The 24518-nt window shown below is 36.4% G+C and overlaps 1 protein-coding gene across 3 annotated transcripts in view; it reads left to right on the top strand.

The window, feature by feature from the left end:
• The window catches only part of LOC117408862 (BDNF/NT-3 growth factors receptor-like), a 91557-nt gene that overhangs the window by 8793 nt on the left and 58246 nt on the right, over positions 1–24518 (top strand). For all 3 annotated transcript variants that reach the window (XM_034014234.3, XM_034014235.3, XM_034014233.3), the window contains 6 exons: positions 560–696; positions 2188–2323; positions 5652–5951; positions 11931–11954; positions 12750–12808; positions 13454–13553. In XM_034014234.3, coding sequence (XP_033870125.2) covers positions 560–696; positions 2188–2323; positions 5652–5951; positions 11931–11954; positions 12750–12808; positions 13454–13553 — 756 coding nt within the window. The remainder of the gene's footprint in view (positions 1–559; positions 697–2187; positions 2324–5651; positions 5952–11930; positions 11955–12749; positions 12809–13453; positions 13554–24518) is intronic.

Here is a 24518-nt window from a genome sequence, read left to right as displayed (position 1 = left end):
AAACCAATAGAATTTGTCAAAAAAATAAAACAACAGCAGTAGGGCTTTTTCATCAGTCGACCGCATGAAATATGGATTTTGTTTCCTAAAAAAAACGTCTTTAAAGCCCTACCCAACACAGATGTTTCTATGAACCAACATCATAATTACAGTCATCAAGATCTATGCAGTAATGTTCTTTTAAACTATACAATGATTTAATCTAAGAAATTGCAGCATTCTCAGTTACTCAACATGTGTTATTAAAAATGAAACACATGATTTCAGAATTACAATCCGGCTGTCTAGTGGTTTGGTGCTAATGAGGGGTGGGGGAACAAGATGAATTTCCTTCATAGTGGGTTGCTTCAATTCACTTTGTTATTAACTTTACAAAATACAATAAAATACAGTGGGAAGAGGTTTACATTAGAGCAGGTTTATGAGAGTGATGGTTTTTATATAACAAAAACAATCCTGGGGGTACATGACTTCTTTAATAGTGCAAACCCAAATGAGATAACTATGGAGTCTTTATTGATATCATATTTTTTTGTTTCTTTTGTTTCTCAATGAACAGTGATGCCTACATCTAGTATAAGCCCTTCCAGTGTTACCTTAATGGAAGGAAGTGACATCACACTTGAGTGCAGAACCTCTGGAACTCCTTCTCCAGATGTAAACTGGGATCTAGGCAACTTGGTCACAAGTTATCAGGTAAGCCAGTTAACAGCTAATTAAAAGATATACAACATTGTTATGTAGTATTGTAAGCACTCATGGTGCAGGAACAGGACATTCAATTGCATTAATTATTTGATACATTGCAACATTTTAGAATAGTGTTAATTTATTAATAGAATGTCCTTACTGATATAGTGCACCTGCAATTATATTTCTGAATGGGGGTAGACTTTGAACTGCAAAATAAAGATGAGGGGACACTAGCCTACATGTTGCTAGAAAAATGTAGAAAGGGATACTTTTTTGTAGAAAATGCCATGAAGGCTACAAGTTTCAAGCAACTGTATCAAAGGACTGTTGATTTTGTTTAAGCAACATTACATCATAGAATACATTAGCCAATGTAAGAGATGTAAAAAGTCATGTGACTAGCTTCATCGCTGATTGCGAAGCTGGTGTGGGATATTGTGAGGGAGGCTCTCCTTATCAATTTTTTTCAGGGTGACAGATTTTTTTTTCTTTTATATGTGGTATAGGCAAGTAAATAAGTGTTAATCGGTCCATTCCTGGTAGTTAATAACCAATTTGCCACAAGATGTAGTGGAGCGGGATTAAAGTCGACACAATTATATATATTTTATTCCTTGAAAAAATAATTTATTATTATGAACCATTTTAAACAATGTTGTGTTGACATTATAGTCTTTATTAGAAATTACAGAAAAAAGCTGGTTTGGTACCGATGCTGAAGCATTAGAACGTTCATGTTAAACTGCAACGGTGTGTTAATGGTGTGTTACGTTTCTGTTCCTAAGGTGTTTTCAGTGGTCATTGTAGCTCAAAGGCTTTCATTTGCACTTAGAGATGGATAAAACGAGTCCTACTTTTTGTTTAAAGCCATTTGAACATTGCAGTTCAGCAGACGCAACTTGCAAATATTGTTACACAGTTGATTTGTGAAGACAAAAAAAAAGAAATCCTCACCTGGCATAATTAGGAATTCTGTTAAAAGTATAATTAAAAAAAAACTAACAATAATCACATTTCAACATCTCTATTTACAATTAGTTTTATTTACATGTTTATATACACAAAATAAAACAAAAACATTCAAGCTAAAAATAACAAATTCAGAACAAAAATGATGAGGGTAATGGTCAATATTACTAATACAATCCTATATATACATATTTAAGAATCAAGTACTTTATTATATTGAAAATTCTGGTGAAAATTATGTGGACACTAAAAACACTAATAAACTCTGATAGGAAATATCATCTATGTATTGTCTTCTCCGTGTTGTCCATCAATATTCTATCTACAGTGTCTGCATACTGTAGCTTACTGTAGAATAGAGTCCCCTGAAATGTGAAGCAACAGATTCCAGCAACGTGTAGACTAGTGTCCCCTTGGCTTAAGTTAAGAGTGTCTCATCATATGCTAAATATATGACTTCTCAGATTCTCTCAAACACAGTAGGTCACATTTAAACTACAATACATTTTTTTTTTCCCCTAACAGCAGTACAACCTAAATCAACACTATACAACGCTCAAGATGATAAACGTTTCTTCCAATGATACTGGAAAAACAATATTGTGCATAGCAGAAAATATTGTGGGGGAAAATGAATCTTCAGTTATTCTGGTTGTGCATTGTAAGTAAAAAAAACTTATATGAAATGTGTTGTACTGCAAGGTTCTGTTGACTATTATGCAATCCTCTACAAAGATAATATAGTGGAGGTGGTCGTATGTACCTACCATTGCAGACAAAAGTATTGGCACCTGTGATGGGGTTTGATGTGTATAATGATCTTAGACCGAGTCCTGGGTTTCTGTGCAACACAAAATCTTTACTCATGACAACATACGTATTTACAACCAAACAGTCCACACAAGTATTTGCAAAAATGCCACATTGTCTCTTTTCATCTTCTCTTGCCTGTCCAGGTTCAGGTTTCTTTCTTCGGCCATGCTCCGAACCACCTTGGTTCTCTGGTACTTGGCAGTGTTAGTCCTCCTGAGAATGCAATCAAACTAAAAAATCTGTGGTTTATTTATATTTGGTCCTCTCCAACTCACTCCGACACCAAACTCCCCCAACTGAACCATCAAAATCAGCTAAACAGTGCCTTTATATGTACCAAGCCCCACGCCATTAATCTGCTAGAGCCAATCACTACTCGATATAACTGCTGCTGAAACCTCGGTCTTAACTAGCAGGAAACTTAGTACACCTGTATAGCCGACCTTCCCAAGATGGCCGTTGCAACCGGACTCTATACCTACTGTATGCGCCATCTTGTTGAGGTCTGTCAGTCAAACTAGTGCCTCCGTCTGTCGGGAGGCCAGTTTTTCCACCCTCCAACTTCACTCTGTTACAGCACCCTATAGTTGTTATACCTTAATTTAAGTTAACAGATTAAGGCTAACCACATTTTCATAAATCAAAAAGCAAAATATACAATTTATAGTAATTTAACAAATATTTTTTTTATCAAAAAACAAGCACACTTATTTCATTTAAAGTATATGTGCATGACAAACATATTGGCAACCTGCTTTTGTAGTTCATGTGTCCTTGTGGCAATGCGCCCCGCCCCTGTGTGCATTTGTGTGTTATGTGTTGTATGGTGCGTGTGTTAATGTTGGTGTATAGTCATTGGTACACGGGATATAAACGGGTCTGTGTTTCACGTGGTATTTAAATTGTATAATTGTATTTAGGCATGGGATTGCACATCACTGCACGTGCATTTAAAGTAATATGCGCGCACGAGGTTGCACATAATTAATTCACTGGGATTCAAGTGAATAATTAATTAGTAATTGAATCCCAGCACAATGGTATAAATAGATGCACGTTTCATTCACTCGGGGTTGGGTGTTTAGGGCGAAAAAACGGGAGAGAGAGGAGGTAAAAATAATAATAATAATAATAATAATAATAATAATAATAATAATAATAATAATAATAACAACAAGAATAATAATAAGTGTTTCTCACCGTGTTTGTTCGTCCCTGTTTGTTAGTGTCTGTCCGTTTTGTTTGTCTCTTTATTTTGGCTACCAGTGCCGTGCCCTGTGTTTTTGTATGTTTACAACCTTTTTATTTTCTGTCTGTTAATTATTAAATGCTGAGCGCGATCACGCGCTCAGTTTCACCAAAACCCCAAGTCTCTGTGTATTACTTCCTGTTTCTGGTCTGACGTCACCCACTGCAGCCGTCTTTGTGACAGTCCTCCTTTGGCTTTTACTATGGCTTTCAGACATTTCTCATAATTCTAGCCAGTATTTTACATCTTGTTGATGAAATTTGGGTCCATTCTGTCTTGCATATTTCCTTCAGCTCAGACACATTGGATACACAATGCTTCGCTACAGTTTTTTTCAGATCAGTCCAAAGCATTTCTATTGGATTGAGATCTGGTGATTGTGAAGGCCATTCCAGAAATCTTATCTTCGTTTTCTTCAAGAATTTCAGTTGACTTTACCGTATGTTTTGTGTCGTTGTCGAGTTGGAAGATGAACTGTCTGCCAATCTGCCTACGAGCAGATGGTATCATTGTATTTTGTAGAATGTTTTGATACACGGCTGCATTCATTCAATCTTCAATCACATGAATGTCTCCAGTCCTTGAACTGCTAAAACACCCCCATGTCATGACCGAACCACCTCCATGTTTAACTGTTGGTACAAGGTTTTCTTCATTGAAGGCTTTTCTCCAAACATACTGTGATTGATTTTTGGTGAAAAGTTATATTTTAGTCTCATTGGACCTGAGAATTTTGTTGAAGAATGCTTCAGATTCCTGTTCATAGATGGTTTGTGCACACAATTCTTCTGTGTTCATGTACCTTTGTACAGATCATGCACTATTATGCCTAATGCTTCTAAATCTTTCTTGAAGTCCTTGGCTGTTAATCTTTTTTTTTTTTTTTTAGCTTCTCAGACGATTCCCTTAATTTTCTTTGGATGTCCACTTCATTCAAGCATTTCAGTTGAATTTGTTCTGTAGTACTTCTTTCTTATTGCTCTGGTGGTGGATTTTGGTATTCCATACTGTTCTGTAGCCATTTTCTTTTTTTTGTAGTTTGCTACAAGTGCTTTTCTCAAAGGTGAATCCAATTCCTTTGTCTTGACCATCATCTGCTGTGTTGCCAAAACATTCTTCAACAGATGTTGGAAATAATTACCTATTTTTCTGGCTATTGACTTTATAATGCAGTTTAATGACTGCATAAAAGCTTTCAATCAATGAAAATATTTTTTATTAGTTATATTACATTTTTACAGACTTTTAATGTAAAGGTACCAATACTTTTGTCATGAACAAATATTTGAAATTGCATAAGTGTATTTTGGTCTTTGTCATATTAATAGTGGCTAATGTTCATTAAATGCTTGTATTTAACATGTTTTCTTGAATTACGGGTGCCAATACTTTTGTCAGCGACCATATGTACTTATGTCACATGAAACTTGCTAGTAACATAAGTTATTGAGAATATCAGATTCTGAGGATATAGCGATGTGTCTGTATATCCGTTCATCCATCTGTCTATATGGCACATTTTTGGATTAATCTGGAGAATTGTGATTTAATTATTAATTCTTATTCTATACTATTCTGTAATACTGTTGATATATGTCATCGTCATCAACTTTTGTATTCTACTGATAGCTCTGATTTTGAATTTTCAGCATGGTGGGAGATGTATGTTACTGACATACATGTTATTAATATGCATTCTACAGCTTGCTCAGGGGTATAGCCAACCATTACAATGTTTTCTACATGATTAGAATACAGAAAACTGTTTAATTGTTAAAAATGTCTTATTTTACATAATGAAACAAAGTAGTAGCTTTCAAACTAAAGCATACATAAGATTTCTGTGAAAAGCACAACCTGAATGGGTTTAGTTCAAACACATATATCTTTGTATTTTTTAAGGTTTCTGTTTTCTCCTCCTGTTTAGTTCCACCAAAAATAACATTTTTAGGCCAGGCAGTCCTGGACCACCACTGGTGCATTCCATTCAGTGCAAGAGGGAACCCAAAGCCAAAGCTAATTTGGTTCTATGAAGGGGCTGTTTTAAATGAGACCGACTTCATCTGGACTAGTATTCACCTCGCCTTTGATAGCGAACACCATGGCTGCCTGCAACTAGATAGCCCCACTCATCTCAACAATGGCCAATACACTCTGTTGGCAAAGAACGAATATGGGACAGATGAACGCACTGTTTCTGCTCATTTTATGCCAGATCCATTGCTTGGTAAGTAAAACTAAACTACATTTATTTTAATTGTACCAGTTCAGGATTTTGAGATTTATGAATGGATTTATATATTAAGACCATTTCATTTTTTTCTGGGTGTAATCATCATCCATCATCTGAGTCAGTCAGAGCATTGCATTTCATTCACAAGAGGACTTACATTTCTCACACAGCACTGTAATAATCAGTAAATCCACAGAATTTTTGGATTGGTAAACCCCAGAGTTAAAGTTTAAAATTCTGAGACACATTTTTAGATTTACTTTACATTTACTATATATTTTTAAATAAAACAAATTAAACTTTATGCATTTGGTTGCTGCAGTCCTTGCAGGTTTTAAAATGTCTCATACTCACATTATTATCGGTAAACAGTACAGTGTGCAAAGGCAATGCTCTGTGGCAACACTATATAACCCTGACAGAGCTCAATATGACATGGTGCACTGGCTCCTAATGTCAATGTGAATTCTATGAATTTGCTTCCCTTCTTGAATAATTTTTCACTTTCAAATCTGTACTGCATGTGTCAATGGCTTGGTTTACATGCAAGAACAAAACAAAAAGTATTATGTTGTTTTCCTTCTATTTTGGCAGTACATTTGTTTTTCTTTTAGGGAGTCTACATCCAAGTTCAAATGACCAAATTAATATTAAAATATGGGACGATATATTGGGCCCTATTTAGCACATATGTGCTCAGCCGCTATCGCTAGGGCAAAAATGACAGCGTTAGCGAACCGCTGCGATAGTGCATGAAAACGTGATTTAGAAGTCAGGTCTCATGCATCGGCTACCGCGTATCAAATAGCGAATCATGCGCCCAGCCAATCAAAGCACAAGGGAGTAAGGTTACAACCAATAAGGATTCAACATTCCCTTTAAGAGCACCTATGCGTCTGCGATAGCGAACAGAGGGTATTTTGAAACCAAAAAAAAGAAGGAAGATAAAAGCACAATTTTTTTTTAATGTCCAGCAACCCAAGTGAATAGGATGACAAAGCCTCTCAAGCAAGGCTACACATTTATTTTAGCAGCCTGTAGAGGGAGAGTGAATACAAATCAGATCTATAAGCAAAATGAAGTTACATACATTTTTTTCCGTTTCACTTGCTGAGTGAGCGAGTTTTCCTTAAGTTAGGCATGTATAGCTCAACTTCAAACCGTAAGCACCGTCGCTGCCTTTATTATAAATGCTTTCCTGTTAAAAAACATACTCATGGTACGCATTTATTTGTATTGGTCCGCATGCGTACCTGCATACCAGTTATGTGAACCCCTGTCTATAAGGCTTTGTCTGACCTGCCTGGCACTTGCAGCATCTGCAACCTCCAAGGGCTTCAAGTTCAGCATCTGCTTCCCTCAAACCCTGTAATCTTTCCTCTGTAAGTTCAACATCCATTACGGAGAGCTATGTTGTGTAAAACACCAACAGCCAAGATGATATTCTGAGAAGTGTACTGTAGTGTTCCCCCAGAGACATCCAAACATCGCAATCACATTTTTGAGGATTCCAAATGTTCACTCAATTACAGTACGAGCACATTTAAAGGTACGGTTATACCTCTGTCTGGCAGGGGTCGTGGGATTGAGCAGTGGTGTCAGTAGCCAGCACTTCAGTGGATACCCGTTGTCCCCTATCAACCAGCCTCTCCGACTGTCATCCCGCTGAAACATAGCTGCCACCTTCGAATTAGCGAGGATAAACAAGTCATGAGTGTAGCAACAATAGTTTGCATACACATTTCTGATGTAGTTGTTGGCATCACAGATCACACACTACTTGCACTTTGACAGAATAGGTCCCCTTACGATTTACGTAGAGGTGCCTATTCTGTGTTGGTGCGTGTACTTACACAAACAGTGTGCTCTCCACATGTCTCCTTCCAGGTCAGCCTGAAGCAGTGGGCAGATGTCAGTGATTGTGTGTCTGTTGAGGTGAAATTGCTGCTTGCATTGTGTGTCAGACTGAAAAGACAGATGACTTCTAAATATTTGGGGACGTCTCCTCCTCCTCTCTTTGGGCCTTATTCACTAAACTGCAGTAAATGACCAGAATTACCGCGTGGCAGGGGGAAGCCACACCGTGTGCAAAAATGAAACAGCTGTAGCTCTATTCACTAAGCTAATTATATGCACAAATAAAGCAAGATAAATGATTAATTTGCAAGTTGTCACAATGTGCGGAATTCAGCACGCAGAATTCAAAATGCAGAATTATGCATAAGGTTTATACACACTGTATTATAGTATATATATATACAAAGGAGGATACGGACAACATGCCCCACATGTCGACCTGTTCCTATCCAGTTTTAAATAACTTTAGCATAACAGAGGCATAAGTGTTAAAGGGACTAGGAACTCTTAAAATAAACAAATCCCCTGGGCCGGATCAGATCCTCCCAATAGTACTCAAAGAAATGAAATAAGTTATTTACAAACTGCTAACCAAGATCATGCAGCAGTCTCTTGACACGGGTTGTACCAACAGACTGGAGAATTGCAAACGTAATACCGATCCACAGAAAGGGAGACAAAACCCAACCAGGTAACTACAGACCAATAAGTCTGACTTCTATTATATGTAAACTTATGGAAACTATAATAAGATCCAAAATGGAAAATTACCTAGATGGTAACAATATCCTGGGAGACAGTCAGCATGGTTTTAGGAAAGGGAGATCGTGTCTAACTAACCTGCTTGATTTTTTTGAGGATGCAACATTGACAATGGATAATTGCAAAGCATACAACATGGTTTATTTAGATTTCCAGAAAGCTTTTGACAAAGTCCCACATAAAAGATTAATCCTCAAACTGAACGCAGTAGAGATTCAAGGAAATGCATGCACATGGATTAGGGAGTGGTTAACATGTAGATAACAGAAAGTACTGATTAGGGGAGAAACCTCAAAATGGAGCGACGTAACCAGTGGTGTACCACAGGGATCAGTATTAGGTCCTCTGCTATTCCTAATCTACATTAATAATTTAGATTCTGGTATAGTAAGCAAATTTGTTAAATTTGCAGACAACACAAAAATAGGAGGAGTGGCAAACACTGTTGCAGCAGCAAAGGTCATTCAAAATGATCTAGACAGCATTCCGAACTGGGCAGACACATGGCAAATGACATTTAATAGAGAAAAGTGTAAGGTACTGCACGCAGACAATAAAAATGTGTATTATAAATATCATATGGGAGATAGTGAAATTGAAGAAGGAATCTATGAAAAAGACCTAGAAGTTTATGTTGACTCAGAAATGTCTTCATCTAGACAATACGCTGAAGCTATAAAAAAAAGGCCAACGAGATGCTTGGATATATTGTGAAAAGTGTTGAATTTAAATCAAGGGAAGTAATGTTAAAACTTTACAATGCATTAGTAAGACCTCATCTAGTATATTGTGTTCAGTTCTGGTCACCTCGTTACAAAAAGGATATTGCTGCTCTAGAAAGATTGCAAAGAAAAGTGACCAGAATTATCCCGGGTTTAAAAGGCATGTCGTATGCAGACAGGCTAAAATAATTGAATCTTTTCAGTCTTGAACAAAGAAGACTATGCGGCAATCTGATTCAAGCATTGCAAATTCTAAAAGGTATTGACAATGTCGACCCAGGGGACTTTTTCGACCTGAAAAAAGTAACAAGGACCAGGGGTCACAAATGGAGATTAGATAAAGGGGCATTCAGAACAGAAAATAGAAGGCACTTTTTTACACAGAGAATTGTGAGGGTCTGGAACCAACTCACCTGTAATATTATTGAAGCTGACACCCTGGGATCCTTCAAGAAGCTGCTGATGAGATTCTGCGATCAATAAGCTACTAACAACCAAACGAGCAAGATGGGCCGAGTGGCCTTCTCTCATTTGTAAACTTTCTTATGTTCTTATGTTCTTATGATTTACTCACTCCTTTTAGTGTGAGAAGGTGATTTATCCACCCTTTTTAGCTGCACTATATTTTTGCCGCACATTTCCTATAGTGTGAGGAATGTCTGTGCTACATCATATTCTCATGACAATGGATAAAGGATTGTACATTTTTTAAGCTTAATGTAAACCAAGCCAGTGACACCTAAATCACCTAAATTTTACTTAAATACATATTAGTATCAACTTTATATTAACCATTTCAGTTATTTTTACTATTATTAGTTATTTATTTTGAATAGAAAAAGTCTCAAAAACAGTAAATACTGTAACAGCCTGAATACAGTTATAGATATGAATTATTGCCTTAAAGCAGTGTGCCTGACATTGGTATACTGCATTACAGGTGTAATATCATTTATGAGTTTACAGCAACTTTGACAAAGATGGCTTCAGGAAGTAACCACATTTTAGACAAAAAGACAGAATGTATTTCATAACTGTACAGTTATATGAGTTGTGAATATGATACTTTGCAGGTAAAAAGGATAGCCCTAAAGGGTACTACAGTAAACAGATGATTTGTCCTGGTTCATTTTTGAGGTACAAGAGTTTAAAGCTTATGGTATATAATATAATAGTATTTAGCAGGGGTGCCAGTGGCTTCAACATATGTAGCTAGCTTCTTCACATCTACTTGCTACCATTCAATATTATTATTATCTGTAAAATAGTTTTATGACACTTTTGAGGATGGAGTCATCCAATGTGATCTCATGTTTACCACTCCTGAAGCAAAAAGTCAATACGGTTTAGCCTCTAGTTCTGGTGCCTCTGTAATTAAGGAGGTTATTGCATGAAATCCAAGTTGTATGAAGGCAGAAACCAGCAACCGGAAGGTCTCACTCTTGGAACTTCAATCACTCAGCAAATTGTTGTTGGCTTTGTACCACCAAATAGCCAGTGGATTGTTGACACTTTCAATCTCCGAACATCAGCATCACTGAAACCATGCAAGATGATCATCTGAAGAAAGCATGCTTCTAAGTTCACATACTAAAGTCAACTAAAACCTTTTTCTAGCAAATTGTATTTCGCCAATTGTCCTCTGCCTGAATGGTGTTGTAAATAGGCAGCAGTGTGGAGTAGTGGTTAGGGCTCTGGACTCTTGACCGGAAGGTCGTGGGTCAATACCAGGTGGGGGCACTGCTGCTGTACCCTTGAGCAAGGTACTTTACCTAGATTGCTCCAGTAAAAACCCAACTGTATAAATGGGTAATTGCATGTAAAAAAATGTATAAAAAATAATGTAATTGTATGTAAAAAATAATGATAACTTGTAACAATTGTAAGTCGCTCTGGATAAGGGCGTCTGCTAAGAAATAAATAATAATAATAATAAATAGCCTGGCTGCTGTGTTGGGAGGTTAAAACCATACACCTGCTAGAATTTACCAGGAACCCTGTTCTGTCACTTTTGGCTGCTCCTCAGATTCCAAATGCCAGAGTTTTTTGTCCCAGAATAGGAAGTCAGGTGCTGCAACAAGTCCATACTTGCAGCACTGGCCTAGCTAGTTGGCACTATGACCCATCATCTAAGTGCCAACTGTGACAAAGTATATATCTGCCTGAAGTGCCAAGTTGGTCTTATTTTGTCGAGTATCACACAACATAATGATCACCATTTCTGGTTTACAGAAAAAACACAAATACCACTTGTATGAAAGAGTATAGGTTATTAAAAAACACAAATACCACTTGTATGAAAGAGTATAGGTTATTACAGGTATAGATTTAAAGCAAAATGTATATATTTTTAATGTATTTGATTTTCATATTCTAAAAATATTTAACCAAAACCATTTATTGTTTTTGAGCACACAATGATTATTGTATGATATATCATATGTTACAAAAACATTTTTGCATGCAGACTTTTTTGTTGATGTCTTCAAAATATGTGTTCTATATATATATATATATATATATATATATATATATATATATATATATATATATATATATATATAAATATGTGTTTATCACAGTTAGAGCTAGGTTCAGTCTAACATTTTTGTTTTTTATTTGTGTTTTGTAGATTCCACAGAACCTCCTTATTATGGTAAGTTTGGTTGGGCATAAAAACATTTTTTAAAAAAAATGTAAAATGTCCCCCAAATGTTCCCCAAAAATGGTTTGGATCATAATCCTTGGCAAGTGTATGCATACAAATTAATATTACTTACAGAACTACCTGAAATACAGAATATAGAAAGAAATAGTATATATATATATATATATATATATATATATATATATATATATATATATATATATATATATATATATATATATATATCAAAGAAAGAATACAGAAATAAATAGATTTGCTTCAAGTATAGCAAGCCTAGCACTGTTGATGCAACATTTAGGGCAAAATAAGATGTACTGGAATGCTCAGGAATCTGGCACTTCAAGACAAAAAATATATATTCATAAGCTGTCAATATGGTGCACAAAAAAAGGAGCATAGCAGAAATGTGATACTCCTAAGTGCCTTCTACAGTCAAGATCCATCTAATTTAGCTTGGAGTGCACCCCTCAGAAATAGCGGCTGTATTCAGTTGCATAGCTGCAAAGAGCTCTAGGAAGTCTCTTAGCGCAGGTAGTTTTGTAGAGCAGAAACAAGTAAATAAAAAAAGGTCTCAGAGGTTGTCAAAATAAATCATCATGGTTTGTTACCTGGCAACATCAATATTGAAAACAATGTGTTTGCCCCTCAATGTCCATATTGTGGACCGTTATTTTATATACATAAATATGTTTTCATTTCAGGAACACTGATAGTGATAGTTTTCTTTTATATATATTTATAAATGCAGAAAGTCTGAACCCAGATTTCTTTCTCTTTATACAGACTATACCTCGGATCCTGCACCCACCAATGTTCCAGACGTGGAACCAGACAGCATTGCTGTAAGTATTTGTAAGCTAAGGTATTTGGTGTGGATCACTGCGCAGAAAACCTCTATTATTTAGCAGCGTTCCTAGATGGAAGAACAACAAGTTATACAAAGAGACTATACCTGAAAGGACCTGCCTAGTTGGCTGTTTATATTAACACACACCTTTCTTCAATTGCTCACACAATAAAAAATAACAGATAATAATGAACTATGTTAATACACACACTATTTATTCTTATCAATTGGAACACTACATAATTCTGTACATATTTTCTTTACCATAATTTACTATAACAAAATGTAGTCTTTATAACATACCCTGATAAAGTAACTGATTCTCTTTTTAGTTAAAGATGGAACGAGGGTCAGGTAACTATTTTAGCTTCCCTCAACAGATTCAACAGCAAGTGAAAAGTCAAAGTTCTGAAATAAGTATCAGACTTAACCAACTGACTCAATATGGCAAACTCCATATAGTATATGTTGGCACTATCTTGATGAATCCTAATACAAGCTCTTGCAACAATAGTGTAAATTGTATTTGCACATAAAACCAACATTTTATTAAAACATAAGAAAATGATTTGTGTTCAGTCAGGAGGATAATGTTACAATAAAGTGTATTCACTCATGAACTCACTCATGCTGTTTTCAGGTGTATGTAGTGGTGGGCATTGCTGCTGTGGCGTTCACAGGATTTGTGTTGATGTTGATCATACTGAAATTCGGAAGGAACTCCAAATTTGGAATTAAAGGTAGGATATGTCATTTTTATACTGATTATTATTTAACTGTGAGTAATTGAATATGGAACAGCTGTGAAAAGTTAACAGAAATGTTTACAGAAACTGTTTTGGTTTATTCCTTTGCAGAAGTCTTAATTGAAGTATTAATAGTAAAATTGCAATGAGTGAAAGCACAAAGTAAACATGTGTCAAATAGCTCTTTAAGGAGGCTGAAACTGTAGATAAGACTTACTAGAAAGAGGTACACAAAAGTCTGTACACAAGCATGCTTTTATATAACATTGTGATTTCACAAATGAATATACTGTATTGTGTATATATATATATATATATATATATATATATATATATATATATATATATATATATATATAAGTGTGCTCATTATACACAGGCAATCCTTCTGTAGAGGTGGTGCTTAATACAGGTTTTACAGACAGGAACAAAGTGTAAAAAAACAGCAGGTTTGTGTTACATAATTGTGACCCATTCGCATGCTTCAAATTCACCTACTAAAGTCAACTAAAATAAAGTCCACAAGTACCGTTACCCACCAGTTCTAACAATTACAGCACATTAAGATGACTTGTTTAAAAACTCTTCAATAAAAATGAATGTGTGAATATATAGCTTCAGATAATGTGCTTCCTTTAACAGTCAGGTTTATTTATGTAATGCTAATTCTAAATTAGCAATGTAGAATGATTTTTGTGAATACTCACTGTAGCAAGGAAGTACACGCTGGACTGGCTATCATAATATGTTCACCATTGGGCAATCTGAATACACAAAACTGAGCACCACTTCATTTAAGCTGATCAGGACAAATTGGAAGCTATTGAGGAACTCTATAACCCTAGATAATTGTAAAATAATGTGATATATGTGGTTATAATGAGGTGTGTTTTTTTATCTTAAAAAGTGCATCTGATGGCAAAATGCCTTACCTTGGATGGCTATTTTGGTATAGTTGGATTTCATTATCTGCATTCGAAGAGAATATCTAATATTGGTAGGGGGTTAACTGATGCACACAGTAACATTGTGATCCGTATGTTTTTGTACTGTAGATCACATTATTTATCTTTAACACTGGACTTTCTCTATGAGTTATAAAGGTATGTTTGGTAGATCTTAATAACATCTGGATGGGGGGCAGATCTCGGTAATTAGTTATACGGTAATTGCGTGTCACCTCCACTGATTTGTCATGATTCTTGACTGGTGTGGACCAAAGCATTTCATATGTGTGCCCTCGGGCTGTTCCGTAGGCCATTGGTATGTACAGTATCAGTACAAGCTTTCACAGCTATGACTGAGCAACTCTTTGCATACAGAGCTGCTGGGTAATTGCTTGCATAGAGATGTACTGTATATTTAAAGTAATACATCTTATGTTCTGCGCCTATTCACAAAGATTTGCTTTTCTTAATAAAAAAGCATGCAGGTCAGCAGCAGCTGCAATGCTGTAGTTACAGCACTTCAAAATACCTATAAGAAAAGGGGAGCCTGGAAAAATAGGCACCAAGTTGATTTGTTAATTCTGTTGTAAACATGTGTTTTTATTACTGCTCTATTTAAATACTTGCCCTGTATTTCTGAGTTTCACCTACTTTTTATATACAGCATCCTGAAGTGTTAATTTGATACTCTTTCTAAGCAACAAGTACATGTTTTAGTGCATGTTCGATGAAACAAGGAAGTCCACCCATTTATATGGGTGAATGGGTAATATACTAATTTACCCTTGGAGCCCAACCCATCAGGACAGTGTGGATAATTTGGACCTTTTGCTTTGTAAAACTAATACATGTTGAATCATCCAAGCCTATGAAATAGAATGGAAGGTCTTCATTTTCAGTCATTATTGTTTTACATGGTCTGCTGTGTCCCTTTGTTGTATTAAGATTTAAGAACTAGCTCAATTCTATACTGTAGACAAAATAGCAGGTTTCATTTGTTTAATATATTCGTTAAGGTAGCCACCTAGAACAACCAGTACAAGATTAAATAAAGTGTGTATTATTTAAAAAGCAAGCCCTTGACATTTTTATCAGGCCAAATGATAATTTGTGATTAATATAATTTAATTTCCCGCTGATTTCTCTGTGTTTACTATTGATTTATTTTTGCTGGTGTTAGATTTATAGATTGACTATGCTAAATATGGAACAGAAAAATGAGATTTTAATGGGGCGTTAGGTTCTATTTTTAAATGCATGTCTAAACAGGCCACTTATCAGTTGTATCAGCAGAAGCCCACAATCTTATTAGAGCAAAGCACTCCTTTTGTTGTGGCTGTGTAAAAGCAATCTGGATTAGATTTCACCCGTGCTAAGAAACTTTCACCTTGAACCAGTGGATTAACTCCCTCTAAATGTGTTCACTGGGAGACAGTATACATTATTAAATAGTATAAATAGAAAGGACATTTAGTGCAAAAAACAAGTCTGTCCTTCTTATAGTAAAGTATATATATTTTAGAATAGAATAGCTTTATGCTACTACAAAGAAAAACAGTTTATTTTTTAAGTGGCTCCCAGTACACACCAATAAAAAAATATCATGTTTTAAAACTTTGTCAGTTAATATTAACATACATATTGTACAGTAAGTCTTAAGAGCTGTATTAGTTATATATATATATATATATATATATTAGCTCAAAGAGCCAGCTGCCCAACGTTTCGATATGTTGTACATATCTTTCTCAAGGGAGCCTGTGTTTGAATCCAAACATTGGAGGTATTTATATATATATAGTAAGATTCATGCATGTTTGTCTAAATATGTTCTTCTAATGTTGAGAAATTATACATTTACCCATCAGTGATAGACATTTATCACACTTTCAAGCCATTCAACCAAGCTAAAATCATGATGCAACGCATGAAGATACAGAAAGCCTTTTTCACTCATTGTTACTGTAGGATGTGTGTAATTTAATTTAAAATATGATAGCAGATACCAGCTGCATGCAATAACTAAGCAACTCGAACTGAAACTTACAATATAGTTGTTGAAACTTGACCTTACTGAGGCGTTTAGTTGTTGTGTTTTGAACGCACAACAATTGGTCAGAGGAAGGGGACTGACTCTCTTTAGTGCATTAGCACATTACATTTCCACGCTTCTGAATGCAGCCTGTGTTTTGTCTGTCAGGCAAGGTGTGTGGGAGTAAGTCCTTAGAAAGGGTACTGGAAGCACACTGGAGTGAAGTAGAAGCATACCAATTCATTAATGATTCAGGAGGACCGGTTTCAGTTTTCTCTCCGTTCCAAGGAGTGCTGGCTAATCAATAAATCACTCTCAAGGTCACAAATGACTCTACCATCCCCATGTCCCGCAGTATCTTCTAGAGCACTTTGGTACTCATGGGTAATGTTTTGGATTACGTTGCTTCTAGGGCAGCACAATCACTGCAGTTTATTAGGAATATATTTTCTTATCTAGTATGTGATTGCAAAAAATAATCTCTAGTGGCCGGTTTTATTGGCGCTGCTGTGATTTAAAATCTAAAAGATATTGTTTGATGTCGAACAAAACTGGCATTTTCTCACTCGTTGAGGAGACATATTTTATCAAGTTGATATATCTTCAGATGCTAAGGAAACTTCAGAAATGTTTTTTAAAATATTAAAAAAAAGGGTTTAAAAAAATCCCTCTTGTTACAATTCTTCGATCTATTGAAGGTTTAAAAGTTACATTTTGTTTTTTTAAACCGTATATGAAGACGTTACACACTGTTGTTATGCTTCTGTGTTTATAATGTGGATCTGCATCGGTCACATGAAACTCACCTCTCTATAGATTAAAAGGCGACAATTTGTTCTTAATTGAAAGCACTTTGGAGATTATACACACAGCACGACCTAATTGTGTGATTTAAAAGTTTAACCGGCTTTCAATTGAAATGTGTCGGTTTGGTGAGACCTTAAAGGAAAATTATTCATATATTCATTGATGGAATATGCTTATTAAAAAGCAATACATACAATTGCCTTTGATGCTCCAGTAATGCTTTAATTATTCCAAATTTAACATTGATCTTTGCACAACAAAACACTGACCATTATGTAATAAAATATTAAGCGTAGCAACTAAAACGTGGTAAGTGGGCAAGTAATAATTATTTTTTATTACAAGCAATAATGTTATTACTATTTTTAAATGTGTCTAATCCTCCACTGAGGGATATATTAGAGGTGTATATTAGAGGTGATTAATACAGGTGGCTGTATTAATCTGAGGTGTATACAAACAGTTAGAGAAACGCTTATTCAGTCATGGTGAGACTTGGTCTGGATACACTTTAACACACACTATTGAGTATTAGAATCTGGGAGTACATGTAGTTGCCTTTCTGTCCGTATGTATGTCAAAATTACATTTTTACATGTATATACTGTAGATATAGGTCATGGTAATCAACTTCATCATGTTACTGAATTTAAAGAAATAGCAAGGGTGAATGTTACTGACGTGCTGGGTAGTGCAGCCTCCTTTAAAATGTCATAAAACTGACCTCATGAACCCTGGTTTATATAAATTACCTGCTGGTTTAAAGCTTAGTGACAGTTCATTGTGCATGATGGCATTTACAAGCTTTTGCTAGACTAAGTTTGGCATACTGCACATTGATCCCAGCTCAGCAAATTTTAACTGTAGTTATGTTGTAAGCACATTTTGTTCTACACAGATCTCACAATGTAATTAACTGACAGCATCTTCCTCATTACTAGATTGACTTCTCAAGGACTTACCGGAAGCCACATTACATTTCACATTACTGAAATGTCTGATTGAGTCTTAGTCATAGTATTCCTGCACGGTAGTGCTGGTGCTAACATCGTCAGAATGCACAAGAGATGGCTACATTTTATTTATTTTTTTTGTTTCCTGGAAACATCAAATTAGGCTTACTTAACAGTAAAGAGTAGAAGTGTTTTAAAAGTCAATGTTAAAATGCTTTACTACTTTATTAACTTCAAACATTTCTGCACATTATTATTTTATTTTATTGCCAGTGTTAAAAGTATATTATTGATAATTAGTAAATGTCTTGGTAATTGGTAAACTGTGGTAAATTATACTGTAAGTGATAACTGGACCTGAAAATAGAACCAATTTCTAGTGACATAAACTGGTTAATAAAAGGTACCAAGCATAAATGGTTCTTAAAGGTATTTTTTGTAAGGAGCTAATGATTTTGGAATTTTTTTCACAAATGTTTGCTTTCCTGCAGTAAGATATAGTAATTTCTTTCCATAGCCATGCAACTCATGTATTACAGTCTGCTATACCAGGCTGACTTTAACTTATGTGTGGTACTCATACTGTAGATACATGATGTTAAATAAAATATCTAAATTATGTTCATATATTTATTTTTTTTAAATATTGTCTCAATCCTAAAATTCTAGGTGATGCAACACTTTTGGCCATAGCTGCAGATAACAAAAAGCTTTTTGTTCATGGGTGCCTGCCCACATTTTTACTTGGAACAACCCTTATAAAAGTTGTGTGCAGTAAGTTTACAGGTTTCCTATTCTTTTCCCATGGTTATACGATTAATTTACTTAGTTTACCATGGTTTTCAAAGATTTTTAATAGGCCTTACCATACCTATCTGGGCTTTACAGTGTTTACCTGTGCTTCGACATGCTTTCACTATACGTTATTACGCTTACTAAACTTTCATAGGGATTAACTGAATATTCCTGGAAAATCAACTTTGCTATCCCAATATTTTACCTGTTGATCAGTGTTTTTAGCTAGATTTTGTCAAAATGACTGCTAATTGGATACAGGATTATATTGAGATTAAAACTGATCATGTCAAATTTTAGTCCTTTAATGAATTGTACTTTAACGTAGAAGTTGAAAGGAACACACTTTGTTCTGTCAACTTTATGACAAAAACTGACAAGAGATGTTTACCATATTTAATTAATTGCTGCCAAGTCAGTTATTTTGAAGAGGGTCAGGTCAGATAACCCATGAAAAGCACACAGCTCCTTTTTCAGAATACCTCGCAGAGTTTGTGCGATGTGGATGACTTCTGTAGGAAAACACCAGATATTTGAAGCAAGGTGTGTACTTCAGTTTGTTCTTGTGCAATGCTAATCAATATGAAAAGCAACAAGCACAGCAGACCTACTTGGAGGAAATGGCTATTGAACATTCTTGCGGAAAACACAGGAATAATAGATCTCTATGAGGTACATACAGTAGCTTCCTTTTTCCAATTATGTTCATAAAAGGGACCTGTCATTGATGGAGCAGTAAAAAAGTATACCTGATCACTGGTTTTTCACTAGGTTGGAAACCTGCTTCCATCAGCAAGATTCACAAGGTCTTTGAAATGCACAAACCAGACAAGACCTCGGCTTTGCATGTTTGTTTTACATAAGTCATGCTGTTGTGTTTGGACCTTAACATATTACCAGATATTTCCGTCAAAAGAATCAATCACACACAAAAACATCACTTTTTTGTTAGGATGAGTCATGTATGTGTATGAAAACAATAAAACGATTCATAAAAGCTTGCTGCAACTTCAGTCTTTTCTTTTATAAGTGGTGGAGAAAAGTGAATTTCCATGCTGTTACTATGGGTGACAGGTACCTGCCGTGTGGGTGCATGCATTTGCTGTTGAGTGACAGGCAGGAGATCGAGACGGAGGTTGTAGATGATACTGCCCACAGGCGAACAAGTTTTATTTACATAGACACAGGCTACAGATCAAGTGATACTACCAGCAATGGTAGCACACTGAGGACATACAGGGGAGGTACGTAAACAAAAATAAAACACTGAAATAAAAGGTGCTGTGAAAACGGCATGTGCTGCTCCTAAGACATGGAGATCCCGCTTATTCACGTCGCATTCACATAGTTTGTTGAGATCTAAAAGCCCTGAACTAATCTTCTCTGTTCAATAAACAAACCCCGACTCCGGCTTCTCGCCCAGCCATCGGCGGTTTCGGTTTCTTCTTTTGGCTCCAAGCCGGTTTACCCTCACGGCGATCGGAGGCTTTCAGTAAGATGTTTCACTCTCTTTGTCTGGGTAACGTAGACAACGTTCAGCCCTTTGACTTTGCAGCAGCCCTGAGGTAAATAAACATGACCTTTTTATACCTGACACCCCGCTTGAACACACCTACCTGCTGATTAGATTCCACACCTGGCAATCACACACAGCAGGCAGGCTCTCTCAGGAGCGTCAGGTACTTAATTAATTAATTACAACAATTACAATAATTCACAGTATTTACAATATACATTTACACAAAAAAAAACCCTCTTCATGTGCACGGCTCCTGCCATGCCACACTATGGTTTCCAGCTTCATTGAGAGGATGCATAGAAATATGAAGCATAACCTGGATGTTACAAAATGGTTGTAGAGAAGATTGCTCGATATGGTAGCATATAAAATAGTTTGTGTTGCCATTTATTATTCTTTTTGGCTGCCTATGCAGATTTCTATCATGTTTTTAACTTTAAAAAAATACATCTGAACCATGTAGGAAGAAAAACAGACTGACAATTCAGAACTTATGAAAATACTGTCCTGCCTTTTGACTTTAATTACTTGTGTGTTTTGTGTTTTTGTTGGCTCGTCACTCAAAGCCTCATTATTATTATTCATTTAAGAAGGATGTATTTTGGACTACTAATATAGATAGTAAAAGGTATGGAATACAAAAAGGTTAGGAAGGAAACATTGTTTTCTGTAATGATAAGTATTTGAAAATCTAAAGGTTGATTAATAGACTGACGGTCAAAATTACACAACTGAACTTGGCATATGGCAACTGTTCTCTAAAATGTGATTACTGGTTGAATTCATCTACATTTAATTTACAATCTTTGAAATAATCGAATAGGACTGTATTTCCTGCCATATTTCAACTGATCAAACCCCTACAATGGGTACCGCATCTACTCGAATGTCAGATTTTATATTTAGTCTACTAAAGATTTCTCAGATGAAGGTGAAAAAAACAAAAATTGTTCAGTTTTGTTATATGATAAACAGTTGCTATTCAAGAAACACAGCCTCCGGTGTCAGTTTGGGAATATTGTATGATATTAATTATTTATATACTTTTGGGTCTAATGTTATTAACTCAAGAGAACTGTGGTAGAGATATAGGATTCCTGATATCCCAGGTCCAGTCTCCTTCATGAAGACTAAAGAATGGTTTCATTGGGTTGTATAATAAGAAACTGGTTAAGTTTAGTTGGCCATGAGTGGTGTTGGCCATGACATTGTATATACAGTACACACCACATAAGAAGGCATGTCTAATAACACTTGACCTGCTCCCTGGGAGTTGTCATTTACATACATAATCTATCAAGGGGTGAAGCAACTCATTTTATTATTATTATTATTATTATTATTATTATTATTTATTTATTTATTTCTTAGCAGACGCCCTTATCCAGGGCGACTTACAGTCGTAAACAAAAATACATTTCAAGAATCACAGTACAAGTAATAATACAATTAAGAGCAAGATAAATACAGTGACTTGGGTTCTGGCAAGTACAAGTATGACAAAATACGATTAAAAACGGAGCAGATAACAGTGTCAGTGATAGTTATATCAGGATATAATTAAGTACAAAATACTACAGATTAAGTAACACTTGATAGATTACAGTACTCAAGTACAGGATTTAATGCAGTCAAATAGGGGGCAGATAAGAGCAAGTAAGCGCATTTAAGGAAGAGTGATGTGTCCAGAGGGAAAACAAGAGGAGTTCTACAGGTGCTGTCTGAAGAGGTGAGTCTTGAGGAGGCGCCGGAAGGTGGTCAGGGACTGGGCAGTCCTGATATCTGTAGGAAGGTCATTCCACCACTGCAGGGCGAGGGTGGAGAAGGAGCGGGCTCTGGAGGCAGGGGAGCGTAAAGGAGGTAGAGCCAGTCTTCTAGTGCAGAAGGAGCGGAGAGGTCGAGTGGGGGTGTAGGGAGAAATGAGGGTCTGGAGGTAGCTGGGTGCAGTCTGGTCAAGGCTTCTGTAGGCTAATACAAGAGTCTTGGACTGGATGCGAGCGGTGATCGGGAGCCAGTGGAGTGAGCGGAGCAGTGGAGTTGCGTGGGAGAAGCGAGGCAGAGAGAACACCAGGCGAGCAGTGGAGTTCTGGATGAGCTGGAGCGGACGGGTGGCGGATGCAGAGAAGCCAGCCAGGAGGGAGTTGCAGTAGTCTAGGCGGGAGAGTACCAGGGTCTGGACCAGGAGCTGGGTGGCATAGTTGGTGAGGAAGGGTCGGATTCTTCATGTGTTGCTCAGGAAGAATCGGCAAGTGTGTGCCAGAGTGGAGATGTGCTGGGAATAAGAGAGACAGGGGTCCAGGGTGACTCCGAGGTTCTTAGCTGAGGAGGAGGGAGAGAGTGTGGTAGATTCCAGAGGAACAGAGATAGAGATCAGAGGAGGAGGAGGAGGAGGAAGGAAAGAAAAGGAGGTCAGATTTAGAGATGTTGAGTTTGAGGTGATGCAAGTGCATCCAGGAGGAGATAGCAGACAGACAGGTAGAGATACGTGAGGGGATGGTGGAGTCAGAGGTGGGGAAGGAGAGGAAAATCTGAGCATCATCAGAAACCATAGGATGCGGTGAGGAGGCCCAGGGAGCGGGTGTAGAGAGAGAACAGGAGAGGACCCAAGACTGACCCTTGGGGGACTCCTGTTGAGAGAGGGCGAGGTGTGGAGGTTGCTTCACACCAGGTTACCTGGTAAGTGCAGTTGGAGAGGTAGGAGGAGAACCAAGCCAGAGCAATTTTGAATTGTTAAAGTGATACTTCCTTTGATTATTTCCTTTGATACATAACAAAAAGCATTACTTATCTACTTGTAGTCTACCAAATGTGATTTTAATAATAGTAATTTATAGTTGGTATGAATATATGACTTTTGACAAAACAGTCTATCATTTCAAGTTTATTACAGTAAGTAGTCCATCAGAACCATCACATGCATTATGTTTTGTATAGAGTGATCTGGACATAGTGATATGTATTGCATTGTGACTATAGTATATCATTATACCCCTAATGTCCATTTCTACGTCCATTTCCTTACTACTGTAGCTGTATCACGTATGACCACAGTTAAACACTCATTATTGCCAGATGTAGACAATGAAAAACTCCAGTTTATAACTGCAACCAAAATGTTTGACTACATACCCTGTATATGGTTCAATGAAGTTGCTACTGTGTATATTGATTGCTCTGGTACTCAAATTATCTGTACACTTAGCGACCTGTGCCATTGAACGCTACTTTTGTTGCTACCCTTATAAAAGTTTATCACAGTATTGTGGCAGCTTTACCATGCTTTTCCAATGGTTATACTATGCATTAGCCATAGTTTACCCTGGTTCGGCATGTTTCTTTAATATGCTTTACCATACCTCTCCGGGCTTACAATGCTTATCTATGCTTTACCGTGCTTTCATTATGCTTTATTATACTTTGCTATGTTGTTACTATGGTAAACTTTTTATAAGGGCAGTACAACTACCCCAGTAGGAAACAAAATAATTCTACATACAACCTTGAAATTATTGAAGCTGGATCAAACCAAGCAATCTAGACGAGAACATTCTTTTCACCTTTCCCATTCATTGAGCTGCTAACTCAAAACAGACTCATTTAAGGTGGTGATTTGGGGAAGAGGGGACTTGTTTTTTGATAATAAAAGTGATGCATTTTGTAGACCACAAGTAAATAGGACCATGGTTAAAGGGTGGCACTTCCTACAGCACAGTGTCCTCCATCCAAGTACCGACCATGCTCCGCCTGGCTTAGCTTTGGAGATCTCATAAGATCAGACTTCAGGGTGGCTTGGCTATAGCTTCCAAATGCAGCTTGATAAAAGACTGACGGAACATGAATTATTACTGCTTTATTTGGTATTTTTACTTACTATGAGCTTATTATGGGACTATGAAGACCCTCTGT

This window comes from Acipenser ruthenus, chromosome 2 (genome assembly GCF_902713425.1).
Source record: "Acipenser ruthenus chromosome 2, fAciRut3.2 maternal haplotype, whole genome shotgun sequence".
Classification (NCBI taxonomy): Eukaryota; Metazoa; Chordata; class Actinopteri; order Acipenseriformes; family Acipenseridae; genus Acipenser; species Acipenser ruthenus.
This window is presented reverse-complemented; position numbering and strand designations above follow the sequence as displayed.